The sequence below is a fragment of the Taudactylus pleione genome, unplaced genomic scaffold, assembly GCF_031769625.1.
Source record: "Taudactylus pleione unplaced genomic scaffold, aTauple2 ptg000304l, whole genome shotgun sequence".
Taxonomy (NCBI): Eukaryota; Metazoa; Chordata; class Amphibia; order Anura; family Myobatrachidae; genus Taudactylus; species Taudactylus pleione.
In genome coordinates, this window is record NW_028284705.1 from 455,990 (window position 1) to 469,018 (window position 13,029).

Sequence of the window (13,029 nt, forward strand, 5' to 3'; positions counted from 1 at the left end):
GCCATGGCCCTCTCTCAGGTGCACTATATTATGTCCCTATTTATCCCCAGCATCTCCTGGCCTCTCCTGTCTCTTCCCTGACCCTTCCCCATGAGGCCATGGTCCTCTCTCAGGTGCACTATATTATGTCCCTATTTATCCCCAGCATCTCCTGGCCTCCCCTATCTCTTCCCTGGCCCTTCCCCATGAGGCCATGGCCCTCTCTCAGGTGCACTATATTATGTCCCTATTTATCCCCAGCATCTCCTGGCCTCCCCTATCTCTTCCCTGGCCCTTCCCCATGAGGCCATGGCCCTCTCTCAGGTGCACTATATTATGTCCCTATGTATCCCCAGCATCTCCTGGCCTCCCCTATCTCTTCCCCATGAGGCCATGGCCCTCTCTCAGGTGCACTATATTATGTCCCTATTTATCCCCAGCATCTCCTGGCCTCCCCTATCTCTTCCCTGGCCCTTCCCCATGAGGCCATGGCCCTCTCTCAGGTGCACTATATTATATCCCTATTTATCCCCAGCATCTCCTGGCCTCCCCTATCTCTTTCCTGGACCTTCCCCATGAAGCCATGGTCCTTTTTTGTGTGTATTATGTCCCTTTGAAAAATGAGAGGTGCGTCGATGCTCTTTCTGGCACAGGGCACCAAAAAGTGTACTTACAGCTCTGGGCTGAGGTCATTGCACTCATGTAGGAAGGCTGGAGTCATTGCACTCATGTAGGAAGACTGGGGTCATTGCAGTCATGTAGGGAGGCTGGAGTCATTGCACTCATGTAGGAAGGCTGGGGTCATTGCACTCATGTAAGGAGGCTGGAGTCATTGCAGTCATGTAGGGAGGCTGGAGTCATTGCAGTCATGTAGGAAGACTGGGGTCATTGCAGTCATGTAGGGAGGCTGGGGTCATTGCACTCATGTAGGAAGGCTGGAGTCATTGCACTCATGTAGGAAGGCTGGGGTCATTGCACTCATGTAGGGAGGCTGAGGTCATTGCACTCATGTAGGAAGGCTGAGGTCATTGCACTCATGTAGGAAGGCTGAGGTCATTGCAGTCATGTAGGAAGAGTGGAGTCACTGCAGTCATGTAAGGAAGATGTGGTCAATGCACTCATGTAAGGAGGCTGGGGTCATTGCACTCATGTAGGAAGGCTGGGGTCATTGCACTCATGTAGGGAGGCTGAGGTCATTGCACTCATGTAGGGAGGCTGGGGTCATTGCACTCATGTAGGAAGGATGGGGTCATTGCACTCATGTAGGGAGGCTGAGGCCATTACACTCATGTAGGAAGGCTGGGGTCATTGTACTCATGTAGGGAGGCTGAGGTCATTGCACTCATGTAGGGAGACTGAGGTCATTGCACTCATGTAGGGAGGCTGGGGTCATTGCACTCATGTAGGGAGGCTGAGGTCATTGAACATGTAGGGAGGCTGAGGCAGGGCCGTAGCTAGGGTAGTGCGGCCGGTGCCATCACACAGGGCACTTCAGGTCAGGGGGCGCTGTTTGGACCTGTCAAATTTCTGTTTACTATCATTCTTGCTTGTAGCTTCCTCTTATTTCATCCCCAGCATCTCCTGGCCTCCCCTATCTCTTCCCTGACCCTTCCCCATGAGGCCATGGCCCTCTCTCAGGTGCACTATATTATGTCCCTATTTATCCCCAGCATCTACTGGCCTCCCCTATCTCTTCCCTGACCCTTCCCCATGAGGCCATGGCCCTCTCTCAGGTGCACTATATTATGTCCCTATTTATCCCCAGCATCTCCTGGCCTCCCCTATCTCTTCCCTGGCCCTTCCCCATGAGGCCATGGCCCTCTCTCAGGTGCACTATATTATATCCCTATTTATCCCCAGCATCTCCTGGCCTCCCCTATCTCTTCCCTGGACCTTCCCCATGAAGCCATGGTCCTTTTTTGTGTGTATTATGTCCCTTTGAAAAATGAGAGGTGCGCCGATGCTCTTTCTGGCACAGGGCACCAAAAGTGTACTTACAGCTCTGGGCTGAGGTCATTGCACTCATGTAGGAAGGCTGGAGTCATTGCACTCATGTAGGAAGGCTGGGGTCATTGCAGTCATGTAGGGAGGCTGGAGTCATTGCACTCATGTAGGAAGGCTGGAGTCATTGCACTCATGTAAGGAGGCTGGAGTCATTGCAGTCATGTAGGGAGGCTGGAGTCATTGCAGTCATGTAGGAAGACTGGGGTCATTGCAGTCATGTAGGGAGGCTGGGGTCATTGCACTCATGTAGGAAGGCTGGAGTCATTGCACTCATGTAGGAAGGCTGGGGTCATTGCACTCATGTAGGGAGGCTGAGGTCATTGCACTCATGTAGGAAGGCTGAGGTCATTGCACTCATGTAGGAAGGCTGAGGTCATTACACTCATGTAGGGAGGCTGAGGTCATTGCACTCATGTAGGGAGGCTGAGGTCATTGCACTCATGTAGGGAGGCTGAGGTCATTGCAGTCATGTACGGAAGATGTGGTCAGTGCACTCATTTAAGGAGGCTGGGGTCATTGCACTCATGTAAGGAGGCTGGGGTCATTGCAGTCATGTAGGAAGGCTGAGGTCATTGCAGTCATGTAGGGAGGCTGAGGTCATTACACTCATGTAGGGAGGCTGAGGTCATTGCACTCATGTAGGGAGGCTGAGGTCATTGCACTCATGTAGGGAGGCTGAGGTCATTGCAGTCATGTACGGAAGATGTGGTCAGTGCACTCATTTAAGGAGGCTGGGGTCATTGCACTCATGTAAGGAGGATGAGGTCATTGCACTCATGTAAGGAGGCTGGGGTCATTGCACTCATGTAAGGAGGATGAGGTCATTGCAGTCATGTAGGGAGGCTGAGGTCATTGCACTCATGTAGGAAGGCTGGGGTCATTGCACTCATGTAGGGAGGCTGAGGTCATTGCACTCATGTAGGAAGGCTGGGGTCATTGCACTCATGTAGGAAGAGTGGAGTCACTGCAGTCATGTAAGGAAGATGTGGTCAATGCACTCATGTAAGGAGGCTGGGGTCATTGCACTCATGTAGGGAGGCTGGGGTCATTGCACTCATGTAGGAAGGCTGGGGTCATTGCACTCATGTAGGGAGGCTGAGGTCATTGCAGTCATGTAGGGAGGCTGAGGTCATTACACTCATGTAGGGAGGCTGAGGTCATTGCACTCATGTAGGGAGGCTGAGGTCATTGCACTCATGTAGGAAGGCTGAGGTCATTGCAGTCATGTACGGAAGATGTGGTCAGTGCACTCATTTAAGGAGGCTGGGGTAATTGCACTCATGTAAGGAGGCTGGGGTCATTGCACTCATGTAGGAAGGCTGGGGTCATTGCACTCATGTAGGGAGGCTGGGGTCATTGCACTCATGTAGGGAGGCTGGGGTCATTGCACTCATGTAGGGAGGCTGAGGTCATTGCACTCATGTAGGGAGGCTGGGGTCATTGCACTCATGTAGGGAGGCTGATGTCATTGCACTCATGTAGGGAGGCTGAGGTCATTGCACTCATGTAGGGAGGCTGAGGTCATTGCACTCATGTAGGGAGGCTGAGGTCATTGTACTCATGTAGGGAGGCTGAGGTCATTGCACTCATGTAGGGAGGCTGGGGTCATTGCACTCATGTAGGGAGGCTGAGGTCATTGCACTCCTGTAGGGAGGCTGAGGCAGGGCCGTAGCTAGGGTAGTGCGGCCGGTGCCATCGCACAGGGCACTTCAGGTCAGGGGACGCTGTTTGGACCTGTCAAATTTCTGTTTATTATCATTCTTGCTTGTAGCTTCCTCTTATTTCATCCCCAGCATCTCCTGTCTCTTCCCTGACCCTTCCCCATGAGGCCATGGCCCTCTCTCAGGTGCACTATATTATGTCCCTATTTATCCCCAGCATCTCCTGGCCTCCCCTATCTCTTCCCTGGCCCTTCCCCATGAGGCCATGGCCTCTCTCAGGTGCACTATATTATGTCCATATTTATCCCCAGCATCTCCTGGCCTCCCCTATCTCTTCCCTGGTCCTTCCCCATGAGGCCATGGCCCTCTCTCAGGTACACTATATTATGTCCCTATTTATCCCCAGCATCTCCTGGCCTCCCCTATCTCTTCCCTGGCCCTTCCCCATGAGGCCATGGCCCTCTCTCAGGTGCACTATATTATGTCCCTATTTATCCCCAGCATCTCCTGGCCTCTCCTATCTCTTCCCTGGACCTTCCCCATGAAGCCATGGCCCTTTTTTGTGTGTATTATGTCCCTTTGAAAAATGAGAGGTGCGCCGATGCTCTTTCTGGCACAGGGCACCAAAATGTGTACTTACAGCTCTGGGCTGAGGTCATTGCACTCATGTAGGAAGACTGGAGTCATTGCAGTCATGTAAGGAGGCTGGAGTCATTGCACTCATGTAGGAAGAGTGGAGTCACTGCAGTCATGTAAGGAAGATGTGGTCAATGCACTCATGTAAGGAGGCTGGGGTCATTGCACTCATGTAGGGAGGCTGGGGTCATTGCACTCATGTAGGGAGGCTGGGGTCATTGCACTCATGTAGGGAGGCTGGGGTCATTGCACTCATGTAGGAAGGCTGGGGTCATTGCACTCATGTAGGGAGGCTGAGGTCATTGCACTCATGTAGGGAGGCTGGGGTCATTGCACTCATGTAGGGAGGCTGAGGTCATTGCACTCATGTAGGGAGGCTGAGGTCATTGCACTCATGTAGGAAGGCTGAGGTCATTGCAGTCATGTACGGAAGATGTGGTCAGTGCACTCATTTATGGAGGCTGGGGTCATTGCACTCATGTAAGGAGGATGAGGTCATTGCACTCATGTAAGGAGGCTGGGGTCATTGCACTTATGTAAGGAGGCTGAGGTCATTGCAGTCATGTAGGAAGACTGGAGTCATTGCAGTCATGTAAGGAAGATGTGGTCAATGCACTCATGTAAGGAGGCTGGGGTCATTGCACTCGTTTAGGGAGCCTGAGGTCAATACACTTATGTAGGGAGGCTGGGGTCATTGCACTTATGCAGGGAGGCTGAGGTCAATGCATTTATGCAGGGAGGCTGGGGTCATTGCACTTATGCAGGGAGGCTGGGACCAATGCACTTAAGCAGGGAGGCTGGAATTATTGCACTTATGTAGGGAGACTGGAGTCAATGCAATCATGCAGGGAGGCTGCGGTACTGTAGTCATAAGAGAAGGCTTGGGGCACTACACAGTAAGAAGCCTGAGGGCACTGGACATATATAAGAAGCCTGGAGGGTATTGCATTACACAAAGGCTGAGTACATTGCTCTGACATAAGGAGGATGGGTGATACTGCACTTGGAAATGGGTGAGGAGGCAGCGGGTAAAGCACTATAACAAATATACAGTATGCCCACTGCACTTATATCAAGATGCTGGGAAATATGCACTCAAATGTGGTGGTGTGGGGTACTGCACATATTAGGAGGCTGGGACACAGCACATATAAGGAGGCTGGGGCACAGCACATATAAGGAGGCTGGGACACAGCACATATAAGGAGGCTGGGACACAGCACATATAAGGAGGTTGGGGCACAGCACATATAAGGATGGCGGGGGTACTGAGCTGATATAGGAAGCCTGAAAGCTATGCATTGATATAAGGAGGCCATTATTACTAACAGCCTGAGGACATGGCATCAGTAAGATGAGGGCACACCTTTTCTGTGTCACTGGTACTCAGCATGCTCCGCTCTCCTTCACCCTCACTGCTAACCGAGGACGCCACCTTCTCCATGCGCCCCAACCAAAGGGATAAACCTTCTTGTGATGGGTCTAGATGTGCTGAGGCCTCCAAAGCCTGATCCAGTCTCCCCAGGATGTCGCCCGAGCTCTGGGCTATAATGATATACCTGACCCGTAGAGCGTCCATCTTTTCCTGGCAGAGCTGAGCTTCCTCGCCTAAATGACAGCACACAATGAGCATATACTAGTACAGGGCACACAGTCGCCCCACAGGCTGCTCCCAGAAACGTGTCATAATCACACCGGCCTCCGTGCCACCAAACACAGAGACGTCACACAGGCTGCTCCCAGAAACGTGTCCTAATCACACCGGCCCCCGTGCCACCAAACACAGAGACGTCACACAGGCTGCTCCAAGAAATGTGTCCTAATCACACAGGCCCCCGTGCCACCAAACACCAAAAACATCACATTTCAGAATCAGGCCGATGTAGGCATGGTTCCATCTTCAGATGTGTCCTTGTGTCTGCTTATATTCGCTTCCTTATGGTGCGTACACATTAGATGACTTGCAAGTGACACGATGGTCGTCCAGACCCGGACAAATGATCTAGTGCATACACACTGTGCAATCTACAAAACGATATATATTGTGCGTCGTTCGCTCATTTCATCATTGCCCAAATTGAACAAAATCTCCCCCCTGACGGAGACCTGTCGTTATCAGAACCTGCTCACTGACGGGAGACCTGTCCTTATCACAACCTGCTCACTGACGGAGACCTGTCCTTATCACAACCTGCTCACTGACGGGAGACCTGTCCTTATCACAACCTGCTCACTGACGGGAGACCTGTCCTTATCACAACCTGCTCACTGACGGAGACCTGTCCTTATCACAACCTGCTCACTGACGGGAGACCTGTCCTTATCACAACCTGCTCACTGACGGAGACCTGTCCTTATCACAACCTGCTCACTGACGGAGACCTGTCCCTATCACAACCTGCTCACTGACGGAGACCTGTCCCTATCATAACCTGCTCACTGACGGAGACCTGTCCCTATCATAACCTGCTCACTGAAGGGAGACCTGTCCCTATCATAACCTGCTCACTGACGGAGACCTGTCCCTGTCATAACCTGCTCACTGACGGAGACCTGTCCATATCATAACCCGCTCACTGACGGAGACCTGTCCCTATCATAACCTGATCACTGACGGAGACCTGTCCCTATCATAACCTGCTCACTGACGGAGACCTGTCCCTATCATAACCTGCTCACTGATGGGAGACCTGTCCTTATCATAACCCGCTCACTGACGGAGACCTGTCCTTATCATAACCTGCTCACTGACAGAGACCTGTCCTTATCATAACATGCTCACTGACGGATACCTGTCCTTATCATAACCTGCTCACTGACGGGAGACCTGTCCTTATCATAACCTGCTCACTGACGGAGACCTGTCCTTATAACCCGCTCACTGACGGAGACCTGTCCTTATCATAACCTGCTCACTGACGGGAGACTTGTCCTTATCACAACCTGCTCACTGACGGAGACCTGTCCTTATCACAACCTGCTCACTGACGGAGACCTGTCCTTATCACAACCTGCTCCCTGACGGAGACCTGTCCTTATCACAACCTGCTCACTGACGGAGACCTGTCCTTATCATAACCTGCTCACTGACGGAGACCTGTCCTTATAACCCGCTCACTGACGGAGACCTGTCCTTATCATAACCTGCTCACTGACGGAGACCTGTCCTTATCATAACCTGCTCACTGACGGAGACCTGTCCTTATCATAACCTGCTCACTGACGGGAGACCTGTCCTTATCATAACCTGCTCACTGACGGGAGACCCGTCCTCATCATAACCTGCTCCCTGACGGAGACCTGTCCTTATCACAACCTGCTCACTGACGGGAGACCTGTCCTTATCACAACCTGCTCACTGACGGAGACCTGTCCTTATCACAACCTGCTCACTGACGGAGACCTGTCCCTATCACAACCTGCTCACTGACGGAGACCTGTCCCTATCATAACCTGCTCACTGACGGAGACCTGTCCCTATCATAACCTGCTCACTGAAGGGAGACCTGTCCCTATCATAACCTGCTCACTGACGGAGACCTGTCCCTATCATAACCTGCTCACTGAAGGGAGACCTGTCCCTATCATAACCTGCTCACTGACGGAGACCTGTCCCTGTCATAACCTGCTCACTGACGGAGACCTGTCCATATCATAACCCGCTCACTGACGGAGACCTGTCCCTATCATAACCTGATCACTGACGGAGACCTGTCCCTATCATAACCTGCTCACTGACGGAGACCTGTCCCTATCATAACCTGCTCACTGATGGGAGACCTGTCCTTATCATAACCTGCTCACTGACGGAGACCTGTCCTTATAACCCGCTCACTGACGGAGACCTGTCCTTATCATAACCTGCTCACTGACGGGAGACCTGTCCTTATCATAACCTGCTCACTGACGGAGACCTGTCCTTATAACCCGCTCACTGACGGAGACCTGTCCTTATCATAACCTGCTCACTGACGGGAGACTTGTCCTTATCACAACCTGCTCACTGACGGAGACCTGTCCTTATCACAACCTGCTCACTGACGGAGACCTGTCCTTATCACAACCTGCTCACTGACGGAGACCTGTCCTTATCATAACCTGCTCACTGACGGAGATCTGTCCTCATCATAACCTGCTCACTGACGGGAGACCCGTCCTCATCATAACCTGCTCCCTGACGGAGACCTGTCCTTATCATAACCTGCTCACTGACGGAGACCTGTCCTTATCATAACCTGCTCACTGACGGAGACCTGTCCTTATCATAACCTGCTCACTGACGGGAGACCCGTCCTTATCATAACCTGCTGACTGACGGGAGACCCGTCCTCATCATAACCTGCTCCCTGACGGAGACCTGTCCTTATCACAACCTGCTCACTGACGGAGACCTGTCCTTATCATAACCTGCTCACTGACGGGAGACCCGTCCTCATCATAACCTGCTCCCTGACGGAGACCTGTCCTTATCATAACCTGCTCACTGACGGAGACCTGTCCTTATAACCCGCTCACTGACGGAGACCTGTCCTTATCATAACCTGCTCACTGACGGAGACCTGTCCTTATCATAACCTGCTCACTGACGGAGACCTGTCCTTATCATAACCTGCTCACTGACGGGAGACCTGTCCTTATCATAACCTGCTCACTGACGGGAGACCCGTCCTCATCATAACCTGCTCCCTGACGGAGACCTGTCCTTATCATAACCTGCTCACTGACGGAGACCTGTCCTTATAACCCGCTCACTGATGGAGACCTGTCCTTATCATAACCTGCTCACTGACAGAGACCTGTCCTTATCATAACCTGCTCACTGACGGGAGACCCGTCCTTATCATAACCTGCTGACTGACGGGAGACCCGTCCTCATCATAACCTGCTCCCTGACGGAGACCTGTCCTTATCACAACCTGCTCACTGACGGAGACCTGTCCTTATAACCTGCTCACTGACGGAGACCCGTCCTTATCATAACCTGCTCACTGACGGGAGACCCGTCCTCATCATAACCTGCTCCCTGACGGAGACCTGTCCTTATCATAACCTGCTCACTGACGGAGACCTGTCCTTATAACCCGCTCACTGACGGAGACCTGTCCTTATCATAACCTGCTCACTGACGGAGACCTGTCCTTACCATAACCTGCTCACTGACGGAGACCTGTCCTTACCATAACCTGCTCACTGACGGAGACCTGTCCTTATCATAACCTGCTCACTGACGGGAGACCCGTCCTCATCATAACCTGCTCCCTGACGGGAGACCTGTCCTTATCATAACCTGCTCACTGACGGAGACCTGTCCTTATCATAACCTGCTCACTGACGCAGACCTGTCCTTATCATAACCTGCTCCCTGACGGAGACCTGTCCTTATCATAACCTGCTCACTGACGGGAGACTTGTCCTTATCATAACCTGCTCACTGACGGGAGACCCGTCCTCATCATAACCTGCTCCCTGACGGAGACCTGTCCTTATCATAACCTGCTCACTGACGGAGACCTGTCCTTATAACCCGCTCACTGACGGAGACCTGTCCTTATCATAACCTGCTCACTGACGGAGACCTGTCCTTATCATAACCTGCTCACTGACGGAGACCTGTCCTTATCATAACCTGCTCACTGACGGAGACCTGTCCTTATAACCCGCTCACTGACGGAGACCCGTCCTCATCATAACCTGCTCACTGACGGGAGACCCGTCCTCATCATAACCTGCTCCCTGACGGGAGACCTGTCCTTATCACAACCTGCTCACTGACGGAGACCTGTCCTTATCACAACCTGCTCACTGACGGAGACCTGACCTTATAACACGCTCACTGACGGAGACCTGTCCTTATCATAACTTGCTCACTGACGGGAGACCTGTCCTTATCATAACCTGCTCACTGACGGAGACCTGTCCTCATCATAACCTGCTCACTGACGGGAGACCCGTCCTTATCATAACCTGCTCACTGACGGAGACCTGTCCTTATCATAACATGCCGCTGAAAACAAAAGGTTTCAGATATAATTATTATCTTACAGCCAAAACCTTCTCCCAAATCACAGTATTCCACTATCTGACCCATGTTATGTTACGGTATAACGAAAAGGAAAGAAGAAACTCTGTTTGGTGAGGACTCTTGATCAAATACAGAGGGGAAATTGGAATAGGTCCGATCACGCCTCTAAAAAATAACTTTTAATGATTATTCTTAAAAATAAAAGGTCGCGTAATTAAGCGACTATATAAGACCCAATAGACACTCAATTACTAAGTTACCTACAACATATAACAAATAAAGGACACTCGCATTAAGACAAAAATACTTACATACAAAATTACCTACAACATGTAACAAATAAAGGACACTCGCATTAAGACAAAAATACTTACATACAAAATTACCTACATGTAACAAATAAAGACACTTGCATTAAGACAAATATTATCTTGTTTTTTTGAAAAATATAACAGCAAGTGTATTATTTATGTTACGTTACTTTAGCTTCTTTATATTATAAGAAATGGGTCAGGTTGGTCCATCATTGAGACAAACATATAAGGCACTTAAGGGTCTATTTATTGATTATCGGGTTTTAAAACTGATAATTGTAATTTCTTATCCTGGCTTATTGGGGCAATAAGATATCAAAGTTTGCCCAGAATGTATTAAAAAAAAACACCGGCATGGATAGCCGCTTGCAATCACCTCACTCTCTGCTTTGGGGGCTGGCTGCGCTACTGTGTATGCGCAGTCATCAGTCCACGCATGTGCGAGAAGCCATTGCTGGGGAGAGACCCTACAGATCCCTATCACAGTAAATGTTGCGCTGTGTGGCTTATGGGCTACAATGGCTGATGCTATCTGACAATACAGCAACCTCTATAGAAAATAGATTGAGAATGGGGTAAGCCACATCTGTTGCTGTAACCCCTACATAGACCATGGGGGATGCTTACATTCTGCGGCTATCCCCCCCAACGCGGCTGTTTCCCACTAAATTATTTTAATAAATTTGCCCCGTAACTTATCATACTTGAGGTTTGATAAACAAAATTAAAACAATTTTTAATAATTTAAAGGAGGTGACAAGGGTCAGCGCGGGTCCATTCTACAGTTGTTTATGGTAAACTGTGGATTAGGGCATAGTCAGACAGATAAACGGCACCTGGCATAGGGCTGGGAGAAGTGTTCATGGTGCCAGCGATGGTGGCGACTAAAGAATCACCAGTGTTATTACAGCGCGCAGAGACGCAGAAAGTGGGCGTCTCAGTCCTTGCGCAGTCAGACGCAGGACACACAATAGAGGAAGGGCTGGTACTGGCATTTGCATATTAGCGCAGCCGCGTCCATCACTGGATCGGGCCCCTTGTTGTGTTATGTGCTCTGGTCACTGGTGACAATTCAGTATCTAGGGGGCATATTTACTAAAGTGCAAGATTTTAGAAGTAGAGCTGTTGCCCATAGCAACCAATCAGATTCTACCTATTATCTTCTATAAGGTGCTAGATGAATTTTAAGAAGAATCTGACTGGTTGCTATGGGCAACATCTCCACTTCTAAAAACCGTCACTTTAGTAAATATACCATTATGTCTTCTGTTTGTCTCCCCCTTCCATTTAGACTGTAAGCTCCATGAGCAGGGCCCTCCTCCCTCCTGTTCTCATTACCTACTTCTCTTGCACACCAGCCACACTCTACACCTCCTCCTCTCTGGTGAGTGGGGCACAGCAACTCCTCCGCTGGTTCTCTGCCCCCACGTTAATAGCAGCAGGTCTCCGCTTATGCTGAATATTTATATTACACCCCCTGCATCAGTGGCTGTGCTGGGTATTGCAGGGGGCTGGGCCGGGGGGCAGGGTGCCATCTGCCCCCCAGGGTGGCACAATTGAATGTAAGTGATTCAGGGGCCACTCTGTGCTATTATATGTGTGAAGTTAAGTTGCAGTGGCTAACCAAAAATGGCTGCCCCTACAGCAGGCTTCAAAAACATGGCCGCCGCCAACCAATAGAGAGCTAGGTTTTCTTTCCCAGGAACCCAAGGGGCTGGAGAGTCGAAAAAGGGGGCGGGGCTTGTCGATGGAGTTTATCAGGACTCCTGCTGCTTATGTGTTCCCCAGATTAACCATTGCTGCTGCTGCCGCCTGTACAGGGAGAGGGATGGTCATCCTGCTGGGTCCACACTGACAGCAGGTAAGATTCAGCACTGGGCACACCATAGTACTGGGCAGCACTGGCTACACCATAGTACTGGGCAGCACTGGCTACACCATAGTAATGTCCAGCACTGGCTACACCATAGTAATGTCCAGCACTGGGCACACCATAGTACTGGGCAGCACTGGCTACACCATAGTAATGTCCAGCACTGGCTACACCATAGTAATGTCCAGCACTGGGCACACCATAGTACTGGGCAGCACTGGCTACACCATAGTACTGGGCAGCACTGGCTACACCATAGTAATGTCCAGCACTGGCTACACCATAGTAATGTCCAGCACTGGGCACACCATAGTACTGGGCAGCACTGGCAGTGGGGTTATGACTAGAATTGGGGGCTGCAGGGGACCTGCGATGTCACATCCACGTGACCGGCGCTGGAAGGGGCAAGTATGAGAACGGGGGGCCAAAAGTGTCCCCTCGCGGGCTCACTACGCTTCGGGCCCGGTGACTCGCTACGCTTGCCACAAATATTTATTCCCCCTCTATGCCCTAGTGGATGGCAACACAGGAGCGGTCAGG

At 50.9% G+C, this 13,029-nt stretch overlaps 1 protein-coding gene across 1 annotated transcript in view; it reads right to left on the minus strand.

Moving 5' to 3' along the window:
• Window positions 1–13,029, minus strand: part of LOC148511581 (microtubule-actin cross-linking factor 1, isoforms 6/7-like) — a 255,456-nt gene that overhangs the window by 183,787 nt on the left and 58,640 nt on the right. The window contains exon 8 of the mRNA XM_088442060.1: window positions 5,647–5,888. Within this exon, the coding sequence (XP_088298186.1) occupies window positions 5,647–5,888 (242 nt within the window). The remainder of the gene's footprint in view (window positions 1–5,646; window positions 5,889–13,029) is intronic.